Source organism: Sylvia atricapilla, chromosome 12 (assembly GCF_009819655.1).
Source record: "Sylvia atricapilla isolate bSylAtr1 chromosome 12, bSylAtr1.pri, whole genome shotgun sequence".
Classification (NCBI taxonomy): domain Eukaryota; kingdom Metazoa; phylum Chordata; class Aves; order Passeriformes; family Sylviidae; genus Sylvia; species Sylvia atricapilla.
In genome coordinates, this window is record NC_089151.1 from 7,039,566 (window position 1) to 7,065,157 (window position 25,592).

The following is a 25,592-nucleotide window of genomic DNA, read 5'->3' on the forward strand; positions in this document are numbered from 1 at the left end:
AAAACATCAAATCCCAAGTTCTTTTTGCCCAAGCTATGAAAATTTGAGAAAGCTGCCTGTTTTCAGTTGTTGATGCATGTGTTTAGAAGTGATTAACTGTGAGATTTCAGAAATTAGCAACAGCTCTGGTTCTGGCTGGGACAGAGCTAAACTTCTTAGTAGCTGGTACAGCTCTGTGGTTTGGGTTTGGTGTGACAATAACACTGATAACACTCTTGCAGTTTAAGCCTAAGTCAAGGAATCCTCAGTGTCTCACACTCTGCCAGCGAGGAGCTACACAAGAAGCTGTAAAGGAGCATGGCCAGGACAGATGTCCTGAACTGGCCAAAGGGATATTCCACACACTGACAACCACAGAACACTGTGCCCAGTATATAAACTGAGGGGACCTGGCTAGGAGATCAGCAGATGAGTGAGAGAGGGAATTCCCCATGGCTAAAACAGAGCTGGGATTAGAAAATGAGCAGCACTTCCCCTGGAGACAGCAAACCCCCTTCCCACACAGTGCAGCCACCCTCTGCTTCAAGATTTCAGTCCCAGGTGCAGGCTGGAGATGCTCCACGTAGTCAACCTAACAAGGAAACCCGTGGTCTTGTAAACCTGTAAGCTCAGGATGAAACAAACTGCTTCTGAAAGTCCTAGGTGTCTCCTTTCAGAATTATTCTGCCAGCTCCATGCCACACAAAGAAGCCGTAATGCCTGTTTTTGTTTCAAGCCTGTACATCAAAACTCTACACAGTACAACATAAACACAACACACAGAGCTGTTCATTTAAAGATAGGCAAACGTAACTTTTTTCTACTTTGTTACCTCCCTGGAATAACTGCAGCAAGTTAAGGATTTGCTGCAATTATACCCGGGAGATAATAAAGAAAAGATAAATAATAAAGAACTGCCCGCAGTTTCTGCCAAGTACTATTCATTTGGGATCTCAGCCTGTCTGCATTTCAGCACGGAAGAGATCCCAGAACAGTTACTCTTCCAAGGAGGAAAGGATGCAGTAACCCAGATAAGGGAAGAAACCTGTTTATCATCCTTCCTTCACACCACAAGGAATTGGTCCTGCAGGAAGTTCTGAAATCCTTATAAAAACTGTAAGGTTTAGTTTGTGGGGTGTTGCTTGTAACAAAACCAAAAAAAATGAGGTCTCAGGAGAAATTCAGCTTAGAGCACTGGACAGATATTTGTTAGAGCAGGATGCATTCTAAAGGTTAGTATTATTAAAAGAAGTTAAGACAAAATAATTCTCTTAAGAGCTGGGGACAGGAAGGACAGACCCAGGACTGGTGATTTTCCCTTTTTTAGACTTTCTTTCATTTTAATATGTAACAAAAAATCCAAAGTAAGACAAGTCCACTTTCCAGAAAGCATGGAACACTTGCTCTTTGAGTGTAATTTCTGAAGGTAGTTCAAGCTGGAAACCTACAGAGAAAATAAAAATTGAATCTCACTGCTGAATACAGGTCCTGATCACACGGCCAGTTTCCTATCCAAGTGCTGCATGAACAACGTAATTTGTTTCTCCACTTGTGTCATCTCAATCTCTATATTTAGAGAGGAAACATAAGGTTCCAATACAATGGTGACAGAAAGTAATAAAAGCAAACTGAGAGAGAGGGATTCTGCAACACCACAGTATCCTCTGGGGACTAAAGCCTTCAGCAGCAAACCATCTGGATCAGTCAGTTCACTCAGACAATATATTTTAAGATACATGAAGTGGATTAAGGTTTAATTATAGTCTGAGATGCAGCAATGGTGTTTTCAACACCATCCTGAAAACTGGTGTCTGACACTGACAATCCTATCTTGGGGAAAAAACGCATCAAGCATCATCAGATTAAAGTTCGCTTGCACTCATGAAGTTTGCTAATCTTGCTGTATTCTTTGCTCTCTCCCATCTGAAGCAAACACACACAAACCAGACCCGACAAAAAACATGCATTTGGCAACTTTTCCCTACTTATCTATGTTTTCGTCTGGTGACTCTATTTCAGGGCTGTGCTGCCACTGCAAATGACAAAAGTTTGTCACAGCTGTAAACCGCAGGGGTTTATAATACCAGATGGTAACACCTCCAGGATCAAAAAACCTCCCAAACTTCATAACACTTGCCACTACTTAGGCTGGAACAGATGTAGAGCAGCGGCGGTATCCTGGGTACGCGACTGCAGCTTCCAGTACACTCAGCCCTCATTAAATAACAAAGACTACTTACCTACCCACTGCATCAACCCACCACTGAACCAAGTCGGGCAGCGCTCCCCGCACCACATCAAATCAGCCGCTGCGTGCCGAGGCTGGAGCCGCCCCGGAGACGGAGAGGATGAATCGCTCCCCAGCAGCCTGAACCCGCCCCCGGGCCCCGCTTCCTGCGGTGCCCCCGGAGCTCCGTGCGGGGAATCCTCCCGGGCGTGCTCCGAGCCCTCACCGCGACCTCCTCTCCCCATCTTCCTTCCAGCCCCTCGTCCCCCGAGCGGCCCCCGGCCCGCGGCGCTCGCGGGGCCCAGGCCCGGCCCTCTTCACCCTGGCACTCCAAGGGCCCGGCGGCCCGGCCACGGCCGCTCTCCCCGCCCCCGGGCGCTTCCTCCGGCCCCACGGCCCCGGGCCCGCCCCCCGGCACCTACCGCGGCCCCTCACAGCGAGCGGCACCGCCGGGCCCGCAGCGTCGCCATTGACCCCGCTCCCCTCCGCCGGCCGCCCCGCCCCTTCCGCCCGCCGCGGCCAACCGAGCGAGCCCTTCCTTCGGCGGCCCCGCCCCCTCGGCAGCCAATCCCCGCCGCTCTTACGGCGGGCAGAGCGGCGCGCGGAGCGGACGGGGGTTGGCTGCAGAGAACACGTAACGGCGGCCCTGCGCCGCGATTGGGCAAAGGTCCGGGAAGGGGGCGGGGCCGAGGGCGGGGCGGGTCGCCCGGGAGACGGCGGGGGGCGCGGCCGCGGTCGGGGCGGGGCCTGAGGCCGGGGCGGGGCCGCGCCGTGAGTCGCCTCCATCTTTCGGCACAAAGGAGCGGCGGCAGCGGCGGGCCGGGGCCGGGCAGGGGCGGAGGGCGCGGGGTCCGCGGCGGCCCCGCTGCGCTCCTGGCGGGGCTGCGCGGAGCTGAGGTGAGGCACGGCGGGCGTGGCCCGGCTGGCGGGTACCGCGGGGCTGGAGTGGAGCTGGGCGCGCATCGCGGCTGAGGGGAAGGGACAGCGCCGGTCTGGGCGCTGGTGGCCCCGTTGCCGGTCGCGCGTTAATGAGTGAAGGCGGCGTGTTTATTCCACCCCGCCCTACGCTCCCCCAGGGGCCGCCGGCGGAGGTCCCGGTTGGGGCGGGGGCCGGGCCAGCGCAGCCCCCGGCCCCAGGCAGCGGCCCGGGGTCCCGTCGGCTCTGGTGGTTGATGCAGGTGCCCCTCGGGGTTGTAGGTGCCCCTCGGGGTTGTAGCTGCCCCTCGGCTGCCTCCCCGGGGCCGCCGGTACCTCCCGTCCTGGGGAGGGCGAGCAGGGGGAAGAGGCGGCTGGCCAAGGTGCAGCTCAATGAGCTCTCCCGGAGGCCCCGGAGCTGGGCAGAGCTGGGCTGGCGTGTGGAGCTGGAGCTCGCTAAAGAAAGCGGCGAAAGGTGAATGAACGGGGGTTTGGCGAGCTGAGGCGCCGAGTCCTGCGCTGCTCGGGGCCGGGAGGGGTCGGAACTTCCTAACGGCGCCTCCCGGCTGCGGGGAGAGCTCCCGGCGCTCGTATGACTTGCAAAACAAGGCTTTGGCTACGGTGGGGTTGGTGTGCGAGGGGCAAAATCGGCATCGAATCGCAGACCCGACGTGCTGCTCTGGCTGCTCGGAAACACGACAGTGGCGTTGAGCCCTTGAATATCGTGACAAGAATGTGAGGAGTCAGAATCCTGAAAACTATGGCTTGCTCTCAATGTGGAAATGTTTCTCCACGGCAAGTTTTCTGTCTGTACAGAGGAGATGTGGAGGTGTGGAGCGGGCCACCAGATGCCCACCAGATTACGTGCATCTTTTGTTTTTCATTCTTGGGCGATGGGTTAGGCAGCGGCACCTGTCCCACGGTAACACCTCGGCTCTGCTCTCCCACTTCAGTGCTTATAAAGCAGGATTTTTTCACTGCTTGTATTACGCCCATATCGTGCATGAGTTTCTCCATCAAGCCTTTGATTCTGTCCTGCTGGTCGTTGTTTCCTGTCTCGCAGGCCTTCAATGACTCCCTCTTTTTAAAATCCGCTGGCTTTTTATACGTTCTGCTGTGTAGCAGTAGGTGCACTGTCCCTTCTAGGTACAATCCTAACGTAGGTCTCAAGAATGTAGTCACCTTAGTTTTCATTTTCTGTTTCGTTATTGCAAACTCTCATTCCTGAGCCCAGAGTTCATTTTGGTGCTCAGCTGCTGTTATTAGGTTTTCTCACAGAGTGAAACTTTGGTCCATAGAGAAACACAGACATCAGAGCTGCCTTTTCTCTCCTAAATTTATTCAGCCTGCTCTGTTTTCTGAATGCTGATGTGTTTTGGTTTTTGGTTTTGTTTTTTTTTTTCATTTTATGTCTGTGTCAGTGTTTGTTTTCTTCAATATAAGAGATTTTTTTTCTACTTAGCACTAGCTTTGCCTCAGGATTTTGATTTTTCTGTCCTTTGTCTTGCATTGAATGCATGTATTTGTTCTGGTGTTGTTTTCTTTTCTCATGCTGGTCTACAGTCTAGTCCTGCTTTTCTACTAATTATCTGTACATCCATCACTGCTATGGGATTATTGTTGTGTGGAAACCTACATCCACTTGTATTCTGTGACTTTCCCTTGTTTTCTTCCTAGTATTAAATTTTTTTCTATTGTTAAACTACAGATTTTTAAACAGTGAATGTTCTCATCACCTCTGAGCCATCTGAAATAATCCCTTGCATCTTGTTCCCTCCTGGACTTCTGTATTTGACTGTGAATTTCTGGAGGACTGTGCATTCTCAAAACTTGTCATATTATTTTAAGAGTCCGTGATGCTGTTAAGTGTGGTTTTGTTTTGCATTTATCCAAATGCACAGAATTGATCTGTTCTTTGATCTAAATCTGGCCCATTCTTCTGTAAGCGCTTTGGCCTGTGTCTTTGTTCTCTGCTAAAGTCCACTCAGCAAAAGAGGCCCTTTCTCCTCCTGGCACCCATTCCTCTGTCCCTCCCTTTAGGACATTGCTATTATTGCTTTGTGCCCCAATCTCTGTTGTTGGTTCCTATTTATAGGTCTGCTTGAACAGATTGTGAATTTCCCGTGGTGTGTTCTTTTTCAGATGAGTGAAGCACAATTGTAGCTGCGTGATCGCTTCTTGTCTCTTCCCTTTTCATCCAGACATTCTCCTGAGGTTCCTGCTAGCTGAAAGTTTTCAGCTTCTCCTGTCCATCACTTGAGTAGGAAGCTCCTCCAGGGTATTTTAGTGCTGTGTTTTGCATTCTGCACAACTCTTGTCATAACTCTTGCTGATGCTGATTGTTTGTTAGCTCAGCCTTGGTTGTTTACCCACTCTTAGATTGCTGATAGACCTAATCCAGCCTGTCCACACAACCCCCTTATCATCAGCTCTGATACCAGTGTGTGTTTGCAGGAAGGTGGGCTTGTTGGTTTCCCTGAGGTCTTTAACTTTCCTTTTTATTTACCTTCAGCCTCCTGCACATGGAGTTTCACTGCAATGCTTTGTGGTAGCCACTGTGGTATCCTACTCTGTGGCCTCATAATTTGGTGATCACTCAGTGGCTCCCTTCTTCTCTCACTGATGCATTATTCTGTGCTTTTCTTAATGTTCTTAATGTTTTTTTGTGTTGTTGTTTTCTCTTAGAGGGACATGATGGTTTTCTAAGTCTAGTGCTCTCCCTTGCTACATTATCAGTGTTTTCACATAGGAGGTCTTGGCTTGAAGTGCATTTCATTTGCTGTGAGTCTAATGGATAGGACTGAAATAGATCACTTAATGTTTTGATTCCCTCCTGTAAGGTAAGGCATCCCTCATGTTCTGCTAATCAGGTGGAATCAGAGTCAATTCTCCTCAAGCTTTTTGCTTGTTTGCTAAAGTTAAGGAATAGCAGGAAGATATTTATTAGTCTAAGCAGTAATCTAGTGATAAAGGCAGTGATTTGTCATAGAACACTTACTGGCCTGTGACTTCTTAGGTGTCTTCATTCAAATTTCCTTTCCTGTTATTATCTCCCCTACCTGGCAATGTGCTGTGTTTGGAAATGTCCTCTGTTGGTCATGTAGCTATGTGGTGATATCCTCACAAAGTGGAGCAAGGCTCATCTTGTGCACTGTGTGGTTTCCCTCTCAACACAGAGGCAGCAACTTAAAGTGCTTGTAGTAAATTGAAGGCCAGCAAATGTCGTATTTGTCCTGTTCTACTCTGTTATCAGTCTGTTGTGTTCAGAATTTCAAGCTGGTTTTTGAGGGCTTTATTTTTCCTCTATTGAACTTATGATTGCTTAGCAGACTTTGAATTTATTCATTGCTTTAGAGCCATTGTAGGCAGTGGTCTTACATTGAGATTCCTCATCTTTCAAGTATCTCGTGTGCTTTGTATTTCCTTGTGTCCCGACAATATATTTTATTTTCCTGGTCTGTGTGTGGTAACTGTAAAGTTCATATTGCAGGGCAGTGGCTCTGCCAGCATGATCTTTATTTCCTTTTCTATTCATTATGTTGCTGAGGTCTAATAAAAGTCGAATGTTCACATATGACTCACGAGGTTGCATGACTGACCAATGCATCACAATCTCTCTTCAGAAGTGCTTGTAATTACCTGCCCTTGATCTGCCATTCCTGTGACCAGACTTGTGCTTTGGAAACACAACTCTGCCATGGGAACTTTGTGTGCTTGGTGGGCAGCAGGGATACCTGGCAGTCCAAAGGCTGGGATGAAGTGCTGCTCCTTGGTTTTTAATGCACGTTTATTAGATGGAGTTCACTGAGTTACCATGATCAGTAACAAGAAATCTGTCTTTTTCCTAATAAATCTCTCCCCTCAGGGAAATAGTGGTTTCTGAGCATATGAAACAATTGTAATTATTTTTCTCCCTTTCTAAGGCTTTTTTTTTTTCTCATAGAAAAGGCTTCCCTTTTGCTCTAAGTATCTGAATATGCTGGTGTTTTGTTAGGTGTGAGAAGGACAAGTGTTGAGTACCTTTTGATCTGAGGTGTTGGCATGGTTTTTTGGATTGCTGGCTTTGGTGCATGTGCACAAACTGGTACAATTACAGCTTGAATCGTAGGTTAGAGGGCAGCTGGTGAACTACGAGCCAGGAGGCTGCACCATTCATGTGTCTCTTATACCTTCTTGCAGACAGTGGGACATGCTAGAAAGTCATACAGGGAAAAAAGAAAATCCAGCAACCTGCTGATGCTTTTTTTTTTTTCCTAAAGGCAAAGCTGTCTGGCATTAGCAGGCTTAGAATTGTTCTCCGTGCTTTTAAAAATGTTCAGCTAATGGTGTGTCAAAGAATGGTGTATGTGTTTGCACTCAAACTCTGGTTAATGTATCAGTCCTGAAATAAAAGATTTAAAAACAAAATTAACAATAGGTGAGTTATTCTCTCTTTAGAACATTACCCCCTTGTAACGTTTAGCGACGCAGTGTTTAAATATAATTATCAAAACAATTTCATTTTAATTCTCCTGAAATTCCTCGGAAAGTTATTTAGCAGAAGCCCCAGGTGGCTGAGACTTTGTGTTCCTGGTACTGTTACAGGATTTTGAAAGCCTCTTAAATAGTTTTGGAGGTTTCTACCTTTTTTGACTAAACTGAGTGCCCAGTTGTCTTTAAGCCATTTTCAGACTGCCCTGTGAGACATGCACATCCTCTTTGTCCTCCCCCTTTGCTAACCCACCTCTGCTTGTCAAAGCCATCTCTTGGGCAGTCAGGCCCTTCCCCTCCTTGGCCATGGCACATTGAGCAACTTCCTCTGGCTTTCTTCGTACTGGCAGAGGCCCTAAAACACTGCAAGAGAATACCACAGCTCAGTGGTTGGAGCAGGACACCTGTGAGACCTGGCAGGAGCACTTGTTACAGGTGGCTGGCAGATCCACACCGGGCTCTCTCCTGCAGCTTTGCTGGCAGACTTGTAGCAGGGCAGAAGGGAAAAGTCCTGAGGAGACAGATGGGGAGAAAGGAAGCTGAGTTCTTCTGTGGGTCGGGTTTTTTTGTTGTTTTAAGTAAGTTCTGTGATAAAGTACTGGAATGGTTTGCCTGGGAAGGTGGTACAGTCATCATCTCTGGATGTGTTTAAAAAAAGACTGGATGTGACACTCAGTGCCTAGTTGAGGTATTGGGGCATGGGTTGGACTCGATGATCTTGAAGGTCTCTCTCTTCTAACCTAGTGATTCTGTGAAGTAGGTGAGATAAGGGGGTTCCAGTGACCTGCCCAGAGCTGTGTTTCAGATTCTGTATTCTTCAGCCCTGGAAGCCCCAGGTAGTTCAGGAATCGTGCTTTCCATGAGTGCTTCCAAGGCAGGTTTACTAACCTAGTGACCTACATGTTGTATTGGTCTCAGATGACAGTCTCTTGAGCAGCTGTCACTGTATCCACTCACAGGAGAAAAGGGAATTAGAAGGGCATTTCCTGCTCTGTCAGTACAGTCCTGAACTTTGTCTAGCAGAGAGCAGACAGCTTTCCAGGGAAGGCCACAGAGGTGGCTCTCAACTCTGACCACTGGAAGATCTGACCATCCTCTGATGCTGCTTCAGTTATCAAAGGCATGAAACTTTTCTTCAGCTGTTTCTAGACATTGTCTGCTCTGTGCCCTGCTCACCAAGGCAGTTGTCAGACAGCTGATAAAGCAGGCTTCCAACTGAGACATTGCTGAATTTTTCAGCAATGTTATCAACATTTTACACTGAAAACAGTTTTTGGATGTATGAATTTTACGCGTTCGTAATAGCTTAGTCATGCCACGTAGCTGGGCTTAGTTCTGTGGTCTGCAGCAGGAGACTGTTCTGCCTTCTACAGAGTAATTCTGCACCCAGTGTTTGTCTGAAAACAAGCCCAGCTCTGAGTTAGAAGAAAGAAAAGCACTAAGATTAGTTTACACAAGAAACAGCCAAACTCTGAGTTGCCACTCTTTTGGCTGTTACCTGAAGCTAGTGGTTTGCTGACAAGAGTCTGCCCCTGCTTCCAGCAGTCTCGCCTTGAAGCATCTTCCTGGTGCCCACAATGTGATGACTTGGATGCCCCTGTGCAAGCTCTAATTCTAGTTCCCAGGGCAGGGCTGCACTGTGACTGACCTGCTCAGTCTCTTAACTTGCCCCTCAAAATGCTTTTGTGGTTTAGATTTTGCCCATGCACAAGGGTAAGTGTTGCGAGGAGTGGTTGATCTCCCTGTGACTGAAGAGAACTCTTTCACTGGTTTCTGGATACTGATATAGATAAAGCTTTATCCTTTCTGAAATGGACTATTGTAAATTTTGCTAGCTAAAGCTTTAAAAAAATGCCTTTTTCTTTTTTTGGTGATTTCTTTGGCATTCTGCACCTCTGCTTGGTATCCAAAGAGTCACTTTCCTCCCAGCATTGTCTATTCTGGAATTTCTTGTGGATTTTTTGGGAGAGTTTTATCTTTTTTGTGGATTTTTTTATTTAATATTGAATCCTGATATCATGAATGCTTTTGTCAGAATGGTATTGTTGATAACGCCTTTAACTTTCTGAGCAGCAAGGAAGATTAACTTGAATTAATTGAAAGAGTTATTTATAAGCTTCCAAATGAATGTCTGTGCCAAAACTTAATAGGGTATAGCTAATCGATTTGATTTCATGTGCTTGTATCCCTGCAGTTTATAGAATTAGTGTTCCTTGCCATCTACAGGGCATTATCTTTATCTCCCTGCCACTTCTGAAGCAGTGCATTATACTCTGCTCCTTGGGCAACTGCTGAGCTTGTTCAGCTCTGCCAGGCCACATCACTCTGCTGGAGGCACTTCTTGTTCAACTTCACTGCGCTGTCAGATAGTGGTATCTTTTTAAAAGATCATTATCTCAGAAGTGCTTTCATCTGCCTCAAAGCATAACTTAAGCTCAGACTCTGATAAGAAATTTAATGATCCATCTGTGGCTCAGGGAGCTGAGAAGCAGGAGGCGTGATCGATACCAGCCCTGGTGTAGACGTGACACAAAGTTGAGGTTTTCTGTGGTACAAGAGACAGTTGCACCTAAATGACTGTGAGCTGACAAGTGATGACCTCTGAGATGGGGAAACCCAGAGGGTGGTAAATGCTTCAGTTTTCCTTTCAGAAAGAAAGCTGAACAGTCTGATGCCTGGCATGTCCTGAGCACTAGGGTCTCTGTATCCAGAGGTGAGGGAAAAATGGTGCAGGGAGGAATCCCTACCAACCTGCTCTGGTGACACTCGTTTAAGTGAGAAAGTGAAGTTCACTTTAAATCCATGTTGTAATTTTAATGTTCCTGTACCAGCCTAAAAAAGGGGTTTAAAGGAAGTGAAAAGACAAAGTAGCGCGATGTGCAAGTGACTATAAAATCTGACTCTCACAGTGAGTCTACAGAAAAAGAAACTGCAGTGGTGGTAGTTACTGTCTGCTTCTTTCTGCTTTACATCAAGTCAAACAAGTGATCAGATCCTCCAGCTCTGTGTTTATGACAAAGATGAATTACCTAGAGAAGGCATCAGGGTTAAAGCCTGATTGTTTGCATAAACCTTGTACAGCCCTGGGGGTTTTCACTGATGAGCACTTGTGCAGGAGCTGGAACGCTTTGAGACGTGGTTGAGCCTCCCTTTCTGTGAAACTGGCACTCTCAAGGTTAGTCTGCTTTTGGTTTAGGGTGCTCTTGCCTCAGCAGGAAAGCAACCAGCTGTGGCAATGGCTTTGTGAAATGCTGCATGCCAGTAAAGGCTGCTTGCCATCGTGTTTTGACACTAGTCTTAACCCTCCAAGGTATTTTTAAAGAAAATAGAACTGAATTAGGGGTTTGCTTCAGATTACACAATATGGTGGTTGGTTACCACATGCAAAAGATCCAGCAGGGTATTTACTGGCTCCTCCTGAAGCCTGCAGTCCCCTGACTGCGTGCACTGCGTGGTACCACGCTGGACACCCAGCAGCTGCCTCACTTTAGTTGCACAAGTCTCACAGGTAACAGGTTGACCTTGCATGTGAATGGGATCTCCTGAGAAAATCTCCATTTCACATTCTAGTTATATGTAATTTACTGGAAATTCTTGGTTTTCATCCTGTCATTTCAAAGCTGAGAATTGTCCTTGTTATAAAAGCTTGCTTTTCAAACAGGCATCTTCTTATTATTATTCCTGTATCAAAGTTGATTATCCTGCAGCAATTGATAGCTGTGTTTCCTTCTAGTTTGAACTTTCATCTGACAGGCATTACAAGTATTTCCATCTCTTCCTTATTAGGAGCATCATTTTTTTGAGAAAGAAATGCTGAGGAAATATTTCTAATTATTTTATCTCCTTAATAGGAAACTGCTGGCCAAAACTCTTCCAGTTTTGCTTTTGAAAACCCATGAGCTTTACTGTGTGGTTTGTTGACTGAGGTCCTGTGTTACTCTGCTCAAGAGGGGAAATCACTCTTGTAGTGGTGGCAGGAACTGGGAAAGTGGTTTTGGTAGCTGAAACCTTCCCCATTTATGTGCACGAGGGGTTTCTTGTTTGCTTGGCAGTGCACTCCATTTCATGGAAAGAAGAGACATTTTCCATCATGAGGCAGTATTATGGTTGGCTGTAAGCGAATATTTGAGGGGATGAATCACTGACTCTTGGGCTGCACATTGCAGAGAAATGATCCCAGTGCCACTTGGAGCCAACTCCTCCACTGGTGCGCTCGGTTGGATGATCCAGAGGAGGCCTCTCTGGGGCAGGCTGGGCATCTGCACTGCCAGGCAGGTGCAAATCCACTCCCATGGGATCCCTTTCAATGAATAATTTCATTTTCCCACTTGGGCTTGCAGCCATGGCAGGTTGGTCAGCCTGTGGACCTTTGTGCATCCTTTCTGTGCTGGGGATGGTCCCAGTGGCCACTGGAGGTGTGTGGGGGCACAGGAGGCTGCAGCTGGCAGCTGCTTTTGTCCCATGCAGGGAAAGTGTCCTGCTCCAGCAGCATCTGATCTTTGCTGAGGGCAAGATGTGCTGGGGCAGCTGTTCAGTGACTGTCCCACAGGGCCTCCTCTGGTGTAGAGGAGGTGTCAGGCATTGGCATTTTGTGCTGTTTGGTGAGAGTTGGAGTACCAGCTACTTCTTATAGAATAAAAACTTGTATTTTTATTAGTTTCCTTTGCACTTCAGAACCTTTCTTCCTGTGTTCATGTTCTATCCAGACAAGCTGGTTTGTGTTTAGATCTGTAGCAATCTCTCCTACCTTGTGTTCCTAATTATTTAGCCTTTCAGTTTGTTTGAGGCTTGACAATGAGCTCCTTGTATGTGATGGTGAGCAAGAGCCAAGTGAATGCTGTCAAACCCAGCTCTTTACTAAATAAGGGGAGTTTATCCTGTCATTTCTCTCTTCCTATTATCTAATCAACTTTTATAGTGTACTTTTATTTTCTGCAGTGTCTACTTGAGGGGGATCTGGAGCAGACATTGCTCCTCCTCTTCCTTCTGTAGGGAGTAATTTGAGGTGAGGAGTTGGTCTGCGCTTGGTGCTGTGTTGTCTGGATACCGAGGCTGTAGAAACAGGTTGGGTGTTCTGTATCCACGTCTAGTCCTAAGGCTTAGATGACAAACTGGGTTTTGAAGCCTTGAGAGAATTCCCTCTGTAAAGGCTGGATATAGCTAAAAATAACAGCATGGCTTGATGTCATGGCAGGTGTAGGGAGGAGGCGGAGTAAGTCTACCTTAGATGCAGTTTCCATGAGAATTCTCTTTTTTTTTCCACCTCTCCTCAGGGACTCCTCAGCGTAGTTCCTGGGAGTGAAAACAGAGTCAGCAATGACTCACTGCCCACCATAAAGGCTCACTGAGCGCTGCCTTTTCCAGATACGACTTTGTGCCCTGGAGGAGAACAATCCACGGCACTTTGTGAGCTCCCCCAGCCATTCCTGAACCAAGCAAACTTACAGGTGAGTTAATCATAATTACTTGGTTTTAATCACGCTTTAAGTTGTCAGCCAGAAAAACTTGGGTTTCAATAATCAGCTTTTATCTTGACATATGTTTGTTTTTGTTTCTTTAAGCAGGTGCTTACTCATTGTTAATCTCTAAAATACAGCTTTTCCATTCTTGTACTGGTGACAAGATAGATTCACTGTGTTGTTTCCATAAGTTACGGAACAACTTTATTCAGATTCTAAATCTGTAACAGTTTTACATTTTATTATCATCTTGCTGAAATGCCCTTAAATGACCCAGATTCATAAATATATATATTCCCTAGAAAGACATGTTTTGCATTTAACATAACTAGTTTTTTTAAATCAAGAAAGTAATTTGAAGCAGTTGCAAACTCAGACAATTCTGTTTGAGGTCTTTGCAATCTGCACTGGCACCTCTCCTCTGCTTGTGACTCACTGACTGAGAAGGTGACAGCTGTATTGGCTTGGATGGAAGGACTCTGAGCCTGATGGCCAAACTGCTTAGGGCATAAAGCAAGCATGATGTGATGCTGAAACCCTTTTGATGGTCTGTGGTTTAGGAATTTCTTGACCAAGATGTCAAGATCTTGTATTTTTTCCAATTAATATCCCTTGAGGAATTTATTATTTTTTTTTCTTAGTTAGCCACCAGTTAATTCCTTAACACTGAACATTTCGCTGTGCTAAAAGATAATGTGTTCAAACTACAAGAAGAGCCTGTGAGAGCTTGGTTGTAGTGCTTTTCCAGAGACAGCTGACATCCAAGACTTGCTCATATGACCAGTGTCTGGCTTCCTGAACGTTGTTGTGATCTTGTCCCAAAGGGCAGCCAGAAATTGCAGAGTTGCCAGTTGGCTCTGATGGTGGGAGCCTTCCATATTTAAAAAGTGTCAGCTCTCTGTGACTTACTTTTGAATTTAGGGTGCTACATACATTTCTGCTGTTAATGGGATTATTTAATAATTGAAGAATAGCAATAACCTATTACATGATATTCACCATAAGTTCTAGTGTAAATCTTAAACTTGATTGTTGAAAGGATAAAAATTACTTACTTATTTTGACATGCCTGAAGTGTATAAGTAGTAAAATTATATTTTTGCATGGTTTTATTTTACCTGAGACTTTAAGCAATGTTCTATAGAAATATACTGTATGGCTTGAAACATAACTTGTTATGAAATGGGGCTTTGAATTATTTTTCTCTTGCATTTTCAATTTAATGATTGGGAGAGACTGCCCTGTGGTCTCAATTGCAATTGGGCCTGTATGTGATCCAAACCATTTGAATGAGGAACAGAAGAAGGATAGAAGCAGTCTTTGCCAAAAAGGGAAGACTAGTCTGACACTAGATCCAAACAGGCACACAACACCCATTTCAAAATCCCAGTTAGATTTGTAAGGCATTAAAATAGCGTCTATAATTCCTCTTTAATTCAATGTTGGTGCTTCTTTGGGTGAGAATGCAGGAGATGTAGGCTTGTTCCAAAACCGTTTGTGCACAGGTGGACCAAATGGTTCTCTGTTAAATCTATTGTTTGTTGAGATAAACCATAACTGTAAGATTAGTTCTTTACAAATTTTGTCTATTTTATGGTTTGGAAGTGTTCCTGATGTGACATGAGAACCTTAAGTGTAGTGCCCTTATTGGAGTGGCATAAGCCTTATGTCTCTGTAAAGGGTAAATGAAATTGTTTTATTGATACTTAGTATTTAAAGGCTACCAACATGCAAGATTTAGAGGCAAACTTGTTCCTCTGCATCCAAAAACCATGAAGGAGCTGGGAAGTAATAGGTGGTGTAGAAAGGAATGGTGCGTGGGCGAGAGGGAACTTCCTCCTCCTCCTCTTCCTTCCTTTCCCTTTCCCCACAATAGACTTCAGGTAAAGCCTTGTGTTTCTCAGTTGCTTTATCCACCAAAACTGCTGGTGTTTACTAAAATAGGAATTCTTCTGTTGTTTTCTAGCAGTAGTAACACTGACTCCTGTTCTGGGTTTGCTTTTTCAGACCTCCTTCCTGATGACCAACGCGTGTTTTGAGCGCTTCTGTTGGCAACTAAGTCTCCAACTTCCCACTCGTTCCAGCTGGTAGCAACCTCTAAAATGCAAAGAGATCGCAACCCGGGATCCCACGAACATTTCTCTTAAAACTTCCTAGATGATTGTAGTTGCTTTGGTTGTGTTCTACGCTAGCAGAAGCCTTTTCCAAGGTCTGCTGTTGACTCTAGAGCAGCACATTCCCCGTTTCCTGGGAGTCTCGGGGGCTGGCAGCATGGGGAACTCGTGCGTTTGCCGCGACGACAGCGGGGCCGAGGACAACGGGGACTCTCAGGGCCGGCAAACGGAGAACAGCAGGACACACATCCCCGAAGCAAGAAGCCACCCAAGGGACCCTGTCCGTCCACCCAGGAGGGGTCGAGGGCCTCACGAACCAAGAAGGAAAAAACAGAATGTGGATGGGCTGGTACTTGACACACTGGCTGTAATTCGGACGTTGGTAGATAAGTAAGTACCTCCTCAAGGGATTATTCAACATGAGTGAAAATGTTCTTGTCTTCTCTCAAACTGTGGCTCCAGCCTCTCACCGATCTACAGCTGACCCTCCCTGAAGCAGCCACGTGTTTCCATCTGGAGGCTTAGGAGAGGAGCATCTTTCCTAGGTAATCGAAGTAGCTCTTGAGTGCCCAGGTACAGACTCTTCCACAAGCTGAGGAGCTTTCTCACAGTTCCTCTATGGGCCTACACCCATGTGGGATGAGGAGTGTTCTCAGGATTTCTTACCTGGCACAGATACACAGTTTAGGGAGTAAAAAATGTTCCAGAGGCTGAGAATTTCTGTCCTAAAAGTTGATTGTTGTGTAGTTTTCTGTTTGCAGGCTGGATGTTTTCCTCTTTGGAAATGGTGAAGAAAAATAGGGAGCTTTGATCTTTGTTAGCCTGGATAAACAGACTGAGGTTTTCTTTCCAGTTGTAAGTCTGACTACTTTTTAAAGATCACATGTTGTGACTGCCTAACTCAGAATTCCAGTATTGCTTTCCTGGCATGCTCAAAGCATCCATTAAGGGTGTGGGGGATATTTATGGGCTCATCTTTTTTTTTTTTTTGGTCTTATTTTGGTTTTGTGTTGCTCTCTACAAAGTTTTAAAAGGACCTTAAAAGTGATGGGTTAAGTTAGCTCCACACCTTTTGGGTTAGGTGCAGGCTAGGAATTGGAAAGACCAAAACTGAAGGAAAAACACTCTTCCAACCTGACAACTGGGGTGTGAGTTTATGGTAGGTGAGGCTCAGAATAAGTGAGCCTTGATTCATGTACCTGCATCAACTCTGGAATGTGCCTGCAGAGAAGGAGTTTGCCTTTCTGCTGTCAAAGGATTTAAGTGAAAATACCAGGACTGATGTTTTTCATGGACATTTAAGCCTAAGGTGTGTGTTTGGTTGGTTTTTTAACAGGTTTTATTTTGTGCTGTCTTCAAATCACGGCAAACGTTTTTTAAAGTCACTGCCCTGTCTCACATGCTGTCCTCTTTCCCACAAGTTCAGCTCTTTAAGCTGTTTCACAACACTTCTGTGCACAGTTGCTCCTGTTCCTGTGGGTCTTGCAGTCAGTTTTGTAATCTTGTAAGCACTTTCCTATGCTACTGAGAGACAATAAGCATGGTTATTTCACTGCCTGTGGAGTCCTGCTTCTGACAAATTCCTGAAGCTACTGTATTTTTACAGGGGCTTTTACACAGACTGTAGTAAAATGCACTTTGATAAGCAATGAATAGTTGCTTTTCCTGTTTGCTAGTTCTTTGTTTTTTCTTGGGATTAATTTCTTTTTGTTGTTTTTTGTTTATCAAATCTCAAAGTTCTGACCTAAAACATATCTGACAACTGTGTTTTTTTTTTTTTTTTCTCTCCTATCTAGAGTTAGGTGCTTTCTAGAAGTTTAATTTCATAAACTCAGAAGGATAAGTTCTATATATTGGGGCTTATATGAGAAGTTGCCTTGCAAATTAAGAAATTACCAAAATGCCTGTTTCGTTTCAAAATTAGGAAGATGTGTCCTGGAGGAGATGTTGGAAAATAAGTGGTTAAAATGGCAAATCGGGGGGCAGGATTGTCTTTTGATCCATGCCAGTACTGTAAGAACCTGCTACTCATGACAAAATCAGAAAACTTGCAGATAGAAATGTCATACTTTTTTTATCATAGCCTTTACTTGTACTTATGGTTGGGATTTTTGTTGGGTTTTTTTTCTTCTTTGATTCTTTCTGTCCTTTCTCCTGATGTAATTCTGGTTGCAAAACTGCACTTCTTTTTCTTTCTGGGCAGATTACTTTCCAGAAGAAAAATGAAGATGCCTCGAGTTAAAAAAACAACCCAACTATTTGTGTCAAATATTGTGGCAATATAAAAATGTGTTCAACTTCACTTTAGCATTATCTTGTGGAAATATTTAAGCATGTGTTCACCTTTTTGCAAGAAAAAAATGTATTTATGTCATATATATTTCATCAAAGCTGAGATTTCTCTTCTTTATGACTCATCTCAAACTAGGTAGTTTTATTATCTCCATACATAATGTCTGTTGAAATTTTCTAAAATTCCTCTGTATTTCACATTTCCAATTTCTTTGCAGAGCTGTGTGATAGAGATTGAGTGTGGAACATAAAGTCTAAGCTTGGGGTTAGTTCACAGTGCCTAAGGAGCACTGAATAAACCATTTTGGGACACGCTGCTGGATAAGCTTATTCTGGACCTAGAGGTGCTTACTGAGCAGGATTTTAGGGTCTTGCTTTAGGTACTTTCACTGGCAGTGCTTGCTCAGATGTGTCCATTGTTTTGTGTCCTTACTCCAGCAAACTGCACTGAGGATCCAAAGTATTGAACTTCTTCTGAGTTTCACATTGGAAAATGGGTTGGATTAAATATTTTCTGTTAAACTGCCTTAACTATTTCTTTTAACAGTTCTTGTTGAAGACTGTGATGCTGCTAGGTGGGTTCCCATTTAAGTTTTGTGGTGGTTTTTTAATATTTATATATTTAGCAGAGAATTTCTGAGGAAAAAAATCCTATTGAAGTGATGCCCCCTGTGCACTGCTCTGAATTCACTTTGTGACCTCTGACATGCAGTGCCTTGTTATGTACTACAAGGAACCTGCTAATGAACAGCATCAAGCTTAGGCATTATGTTCAGCTTTTAGACATGCAGATGTGGATCACAGTTTTGCTTGCCAGCTGTTGCAGACGTGCAGATGTTGATGTTGAACCAGAGAGAGGCTCAAATCCCATCTGTGTTTCAGATCTGAAAATGACATTAGCAATCTGCAGCCTGTGTAACTTCCTTTTGTTAAATGGTTACTGGATTTGTGTTCTGTCTGTGTATAATCATTTTATTCAGTGTATTATGTTGATGATTGTGTGTAAATTTTGACCTGTGTAATATCTCTTTCAGTGACCAGGAGCCTCCTTATTCAATGATCACGTTGCATGAAATGGCAGAAACAGGTATCAAGGCATTTTGTTGGGCATTTCAGTTGTGACTCACAAGCAAAAGACACAAAACAAACCCCAAGCCCCTCTTTTCTTAGCAAAGAAAAATACACCTCTGCCAAGTGTGTTGGGATGTGGGAACCAGAACACAGTTCTGCCCTTCAGAGCTTCACTGAGCTCATGCATTGGCCTGAAGTTTTTTTGGATTCAGTTAAACTTCTCATGTGAAATCTCCAGAAGCAGCAATGGATGGCCACAAACACACTGTAGTGGCATTAAGCCTTAAGCCACAAGGAATGGCTGTTGGCAGCTGAGCAGGAACATCCTATACATGTCCACAGACATGGGCTGAGCCCATGTGCTCTGGTGTGGGCAGATAACATGTTCGTTTTGGCTTGGGTCTTGCTGACCTTAGACCTCTGCTTCACTGATGTACTTGTCCCACCCCTGTCCCTAATTGCTCCTGCAAGACAAGCCACATTTATGCAAGGGCTGTTTTATCATTGTTACAGTAGGAGAAATTGTCCCAGCTTAAGTCTTCAACAAAACTTCTGGTTTGGATGAATTTTTGTCTCTCTACTTAGTAGTGTTGGTAGTGGTCTTAGGAAGTCTTCTGTATTAAAGCAAATTAATCAATCTGGTTGGATATTGCAGCAATTCAATGAAGTATTTTTCAGGGGAATGTGCTAACATAACTCAACCCCAAAGGTATTACTGCTATGTTTTTGTTGTAGGGAATGCTGCTTCTTCAACCTCACTCACCTACATACAGATATGGACTGTCTTTGTTTTCACTTCCACGAGAGCTATTTTCTTGTAAATCAAACTCCATTTACTTTATCGTTAGTTTAACATGTTCTTAGTGGATGTTTGCTTGCAAGTAAAAGCCCTTGTCTACTCATTCAACAGTGAGAGCTGCTCCTGAGGAAAACAAACATTCTTTAGGCCATCAGGCATGGGAAAAACTCAGAGTTTCTCTGAACCTCATGTTACTTCAGGGGACTCAGAAAGAGGGATCTGATTCTGATTAAAAGAAATATTTCCTCAGTGTCATTGTGTATGTGGCATTTAACACTTCAGAGTTGACACTGGATGCTGAACTCTGAGTGTCACACTAGAACAAAGTAGTTGTCCATACCACCGTGAGTATTCCCTCCTAATAATAGCAGCAACTAAAGGATGCTCTGGCCTGGGCAAGACCCTTCTCCAAACCATAGAGGTGTTCACTATTATCCAAGCTGCTGTAAACTTCTTTCTTGAATTTAAACTTCTAAACTATTGCAAACTAAGACAGTGGTGTAAAAAGCAAACTGTTTTTCCTGATGTCTCTAAGCTCCCTGGGTAATTTTGAGGATTTTTCATTTTACATTTAGGGAGGTATTCTGAACACTTCTCAATTGCACTGTTAATTCTGAATGTGACTTCTGTTTTGTGGTTGACAGATGAAGGCTGGTTGGAAGTTGTCCAGTCTTTAATTAGAGTTATTCCATTAGAAGATCCCCTGGGACCAGCTGTTATAACGCTACTACTTGATGAATGTCCGCTGCCAACAAAAGTGAGTCGAAAGCAGATGCATTTATCTGTCAGTTATTTGTGGTTGCCACACCCATGTTCTCTTTGAGTGGCTTTCACCTGTGATGCAAGACTGATAGTGGTTCAGGAAATGTGTGTAGCATTCAACTTCAAGTAATTTGGGAGGACTTGGTGTCTGAACGCTAATTAATGCTAGGAGCGTTCCCAAAAAAAGTCTAAATTTGGTCCACGGGGAAGGAACAAGAGACCCTAGGGTTTGGGCTGCTTTTCTTGCCATTCTCTCCTGCCATGTGGCACTTAGACTGTGCAGGTGCTGCAAAAGCTGCCCAAGTTCTGCCCTTTTGTTCTCTCATTTGCAAAGTTACACGTTTACAAGTCACTCCTGAATTTGTTCCTGCCCTGCACGTGAGGAATGCAATGAAAATGGGTGTGTTAAGCTAAACAAATGACACTTTTCAACTATGAAATACCTATATATGGTTTTGGCAAATGAGAATACTTCTGTTTTACTGGTCACTGGTTTTGGGCAGAAAGATGACCTGAGGTGTTCGTGCTGTGTTGGTGCAGGTGTGTAACTGAGAGCCTCAGGTACTTCAGGATGCTAAACATGTTTGTACAGAGAACTTGTCTGTCTTCAAATGTTTGTCATTTACTTTTTTCTTCAGAAACTGATGATCACACATTGCTGCTTTCATTTCTTAAGCTCCTGCTGCTGCCAGTTTTAGTCTTCCATTGGTGGTGTTATATAAAGGGCTGGTTGCATCAGTGGCTGGAGAATTGGTTAAGCTCTCAAACTACCTGAAGTGGGTCTGTTTCCTCTAGGTTATTAATTAAAGTTATCTGAGACACTTAAATGAGAGAAATGTATTATGACTGTCACAGAGACTGCTGAATTATTTTGAAAACGAAGCTATGACTAGAAATATTGTCTGCTTTTAAAAAGAAATCAGGACATGGAGACCAGTGTGAATGCACCATAGGGAGAGTGATTTTGGATTTTTTGTTTGGCTCTACAATGTCCTTGGCAATCAAATTATTTGTTTTTCAAAAGCCACGTGATTTTTATTTGGGTACTTCTAAGGAGTTTGCTATAAAATAATTGATCTTATCAAGACAAGGAATGAGGTGCCTGTTTTTCTGGGGGGCACAGTGGTTTTTCCTGTGTAGTTTCTTTGCAGCACAAGGAGCTGCAGCTGTGGGGTCTGCTGGCCACATGCAGCCTTGTAAAGTGTGTGCTGCTGTTCATTTTCTTTCTATAGAGGATAAGTTTTAAGTTTATTGGCTTAGGGATTTTAAGTCAGTGCCTCGCTTCCATGACAGCTGGAGAACAGCAGCAGGCTGCATTTTATTTTCTGGTTTTGCAGGCTATAAAGTCCATAAAGTTAAAAGGGCAGTGCAGTAAACTGTTTATTCTATAAAGTCTTTATTTAACTCAAAATACTTGATCTCTCTGACAGTTCTAATAATGGCTAAAAGCAGTATCAGTATGTCAAGAGTCTAATTTTAGTGAGTCCATTCCATCCCAAGTCTGTAGTTCAGTCATTCTTTCTTCTTTCTCTGTTCTTTCCGCTTAGCTCAGTCATGTTCATCAGTTCTGTTTTTGTGGCTTTCCTTTTAAGAACATAACTACTTTTGAGTGTGATCTCTGTACAGACCTCAGACTCTAGCACAGTCAACTGATCGAGTGTGGCTGAGAACAGAGTTCAAAAAAACACATCTATTCAACTTGAGCACTGCTCATTTTTTCTCCAAATGGCTGCTGATGACTTCAGTATGAGGAGTTCTTCTATTTTAATTAGATCCTTGCCTGAGATTATGCAGTTTCAATCTGTGTCAGCTGAAACTTTCATGAAGTCTGGAAAGTTGAGGAGGAGTTGGAACTTTTCAGGGTGGGGTTCTCCCTGTAGGATGACTTGTTCTGGCTCTAGATTAACCCCTAATGACCATGAAAATGGATGGTATGCTCTAGACCTATCTGGAATTTTATTCATACCATACTGCCTGAACAAAGCAAGTCAAAGCGTGGCATTTTAGATTGATTACCCTCATTGGTTATTTCCTAAATTTGTGTGACTGCAGAAAACCACTTGGCACTCAAGAATACAGTTTGACATTCTGTGAAGCTGACAACATCCTAAATTTATGATGGGAATGTGGGCTTTTTGGGGAGGGTGTGTCTCTTTAGTCCTGAATTCTAGAATCTGAAACAGTCCTTTTCTTTTGAAAATGGTGTGAGTTTTAGGACACTGGAAGTAGATCAGATGGCAGTGGTGCCATATGTGCTAATTTGCCCATATTGCCATGGGGAGCTCACTTAGGCATGTCCAAAGTGTCCTGATCAACGAAGTGTTCCTGTCCAACAATCTGGGGGTAATTTTAAAGTTACAAATCTTGGGTCTATTGAACTTTTCTTCTCCTTCATTATCTTGTCTTAGAAGATAACCACCCCATGCTGTCTGTAATATGATGCTGACTTCAGTAACGTGTAAAAACAATCTGTTTTTACAATACTGAATTAGGGGGGCACTTTATCTGTCGGTAACATTGAAGAGATTCCTGATTTTTCTTTTTTTGCAGGATGCATTACAGAAGTTAACTGAAATACTAAACTTGAGTGGAGCTGCTGCTTGCCAGGACGCCTGTCACCCTGCCAAGCACCGGAACACAACTGCAGTGCTCGGCTGCTTGGCAGAGAAATTAGCAGGTAAAGCCCCAGGGTTCTCCTCACAGCTGGCATTTAGCTCTCTGCAACACCTTCTGCTTTAGCACCCAACATGCCCACTAGGTCAGAGGTGTTTTCTTAGAACTGAATAATGTTGTGTATGGGGGGGGTACCAGGTGTGACAGAATCTGAATGTCTGAATGAGCCATTCACAAATCCTTCTGATGTGTGGTTAGTGATTGGGGGTCACTGTTTGTTATATTGCCTTGGCACTGGTAATCAATCTCTTCTGCAGACCCACTCTGGCTGTGATTTACTGAGGACACATTCTCTAGAGTGTAAGCAGGAATATCAAGTTAGTGGTCTTGGAGGCTATATAGAAATAAAAAAGAAATATGCTTTTTCCAGTAGACATGTCTTACTCTATTGTAGATAGGTGAAAAGGTTTTCTTCTGTGTTGCTTAAAAGAAAATTGCTGAGATTCTTTTTTAAGGTGATTTTTCATATAGAATTTTTATTCCCTGCCATTCCTACCTAGTACACTGTTGGAAATCGATGATTAAGTTTCCTTCCTGCTGATGATCTCTTTTGTATCTAGTTTTTTGCTCCTTTTCTGAAAGTGGACAGGAAATAGAGGAAAAAAGTGATTGTCCAGTGTCACCTAATGGTTATTAAAACCCAATTACTGTATTTCTGTGAAAGAAAAAATGAAATAAAGACCAAGGTCGAGAAGTGTTTTTGTACTGTAATACTTCTATTGTATTATACTAAGTCAAAATGAGATACTGTATCTACTTTCATCTCAGTGGACACAAATCTCATCCTGTCATCTCAGGCAACAAATTTTTTAATGAAGTCTTGGAACCTACTGCAATTTCTTAAGAGCTTGTAGATGCCAGAGTTTGATTCCCTCATGTCTCTCTCTTGATTAGGTAGACACTATTTCAGGGCTTTTCCATTTTAAGTTGGCTGCTTGCTCTGGTACTGCTGCAAGCTGTATAATTAACTATCAAGTTGGCCATATCAGGTGCTCAGTTTTGCTTATTTTGGGCTGCTGATAGATGGAGCTGGTCTTTTCAAATGGACTCTGGAAGTAAAGGGAAGACAGTTATCTTTTCAGAAGTAAAAAGTTTGAAAATGCTGGGGGTCTGGAGTCTTACTGCAAAATCTCAGAAGTGTGGCTAGAACTCTGTACCCACTTAGAGCAGTGAACTGAACAGGACTGTAATATGCCAGTAACTGTAATTATTAAATGTGCACCAAGTATTTTACTGGGAGCAATGATAATTGTTTTATATTATAGTTTTGCTTTACTGTGAAGTTGTTTGGTGTTCTTTAATTTGTTACTTTGTGTTCATAAGATCTGTGGTGATGGGTATGTGGTACTTCCTGTGGAGGGATTTCATTCCTGATGTTCTTGCAGGTCCTGCAAGCATAGGCTTGCTCAGCCCAGGCATATTGGAATATTTGCTTCACAGCTTGGTAAGTGTCTTTGATCTTTTTGTGTGTATTCATACCTAGCAATTAGAATGCAATTTTTTTATTATTATTATTGTTGTGAAAAGTTGGAGTCATGTCTGCTAAATATTGGCAGTGTATGTTACACAAAACTTGAGATTCCAGAGCCTGTGGGATCTCCATCTTTGGAGATAATTAGAAGTCAATGGAACAAGGCTCTGGGTAGCCTGATCTATTTGAACCAGCTCTCCACAGGAGGGTGGAATACAGGAACTTTGGAGAGTCCTTTGAACCTGAAACCTTCTGTGACAGACTTGCAACTCTTCTTGTCTGTCTGTACTGGGTATTTATTAATTAACTTTTTCTTACTGCCCACGTTTAGAACTTCCAGTCCCACCCAACAGTGATGCTTTTTGCACTAATAGCACTGGAGAAGTTTGCACAAACAAGTGAGTATTGGCCTGGTACTGCTCTTAACACCATGGCTTCTGCTGCATTATTGTCACTTGCTTTGTCCAATCACTTGTGAACACGAGAGTCTGCATTGGTATTTACTGCTGTAGTGACATCCCTCTACCCCTCAAAACCCCTGAGATACTTGCTGAAGCTTATTTTCCTTGTTAGAAATTGCTGTAGAAGGATTTGTGGCATGGGGCCTGTGTCACTGACATAAATCTTTATTAGATCTGGACAACAGTTAGGACTGGGAGCTTGTAGGCAGGAAAAAATATTTTTTGCTTTAATGACACCCTTACCCAACAAAGCCTTAAGAGCTTTGCTGAAATTCAGTCCTTCTGATCTTAGAAATTACTACATAATGACTTATGACATGAGACCTTTGTTACTTGAAAAGAAATCAATCAGTACTGGAGAGATGGAGAACAGCTGTGGTTCATCTCTTGATGATCCAGCTCTATTCTGAGAAGTGGTAAATCTGAATGAAGGCAATTCCACATCTGCTTGGGGAAACAATTTCATGCTGCTTGTAATATTGAGGTTTAGATATGTGTAGAGAGTTCTACTGCATTTGTAGGATGTTATTATTTTTAACTAAACTTATCCCTAGCTGATAGCAATTACTCTTTTTCCTCTGAAATTGCAGGTGAAAATAAAATGACAGTTTCTGAATCGTGCATTAGCGACCAACTGATCTTGCTGGAGAAATGGACAGATCATCCAGACTACTTAAAACGCCAGGTTGGATTCTGTGCCCAGTGGAGTTTAGACAATCTGTGTAGGTATAACAAAGGGATGGATTAATTGAATAGTAATCAATCCTCCAAAGAGATGGAGGACTGCTTTGTGTTCATTTTGTATGAGTGCTTAGTGTACCTGGCTGCATTTGTAATATCTCCTTGAAAAAGAAAACCAAAAAAAAACCCCACACCAACAAATATATCCAGTGTAATTG

At 43.6% G+C, this 25,592-nt stretch overlaps 2 protein-coding genes across 6 annotated transcripts in view; one reads left to right on the forward strand and one right to left on the reverse strand.

The window, feature by feature from the left end:
• The window catches only part of PSME3IP1 (proteasome activator subunit 3 interacting protein 1), a 149,617-nt gene that overhangs the window by 10,226 nt on the left and 113,799 nt on the right, over positions 1 to 25,592 (reverse strand). For 2 of the 4 annotated variants that reach the window (XM_066327621.1, XM_066327624.1), the window contains exon 1: positions 2,629 to 2,727. The exons of 1 other annotated variant lie outside the window; for it this stretch is intronic. The gene's annotated coding sequence lies outside the window, so the exon portion shown is untranslated. Of the gene's footprint in view, positions 1 to 2,219; positions 2,239 to 2,628; positions 2,728 to 25,592 lie in introns of those variants that run through there. One more of the 4 variants, XM_066327622.1, reaches the window with a different exon arrangement.
• RSPRY1 (ring finger and SPRY domain containing 1) overlaps positions 2,999 to 25,592 on the forward strand; it is a 34,936-nt gene continuing 12,342 nt past the window's right edge. The window contains exons 1-9 of one of the 2 annotated variants that reach the window (XM_066327606.1): positions 2,999 to 3,103; positions 12,865 to 13,038; positions 15,058 to 15,554; positions 18,491 to 18,543; positions 19,971 to 20,083; positions 22,639 to 22,765; positions 24,147 to 24,205; positions 24,564 to 24,630; positions 25,284 to 25,415. In XM_066327606.1, coding sequence (XP_066183703.1) covers positions 15,208 to 15,554; positions 18,491 to 18,543; positions 19,971 to 20,083; positions 22,639 to 22,765; positions 24,147 to 24,205; positions 24,564 to 24,630; positions 25,284 to 25,415 — 898 coding nt within the window. In that variant the 5' untranslated portion in view covers positions 2,999 to 3,103; positions 12,865 to 13,038; positions 15,058 to 15,207. The remainder of the gene's footprint in view (positions 3,104 to 12,864; positions 13,039 to 15,057; positions 15,555 to 18,490; positions 18,544 to 19,970; positions 20,084 to 22,638; positions 22,766 to 24,146; positions 24,206 to 24,563; positions 24,631 to 25,283; positions 25,416 to 25,592) is intronic. The other variant, XM_066327607.1, reaches the window with a different exon arrangement.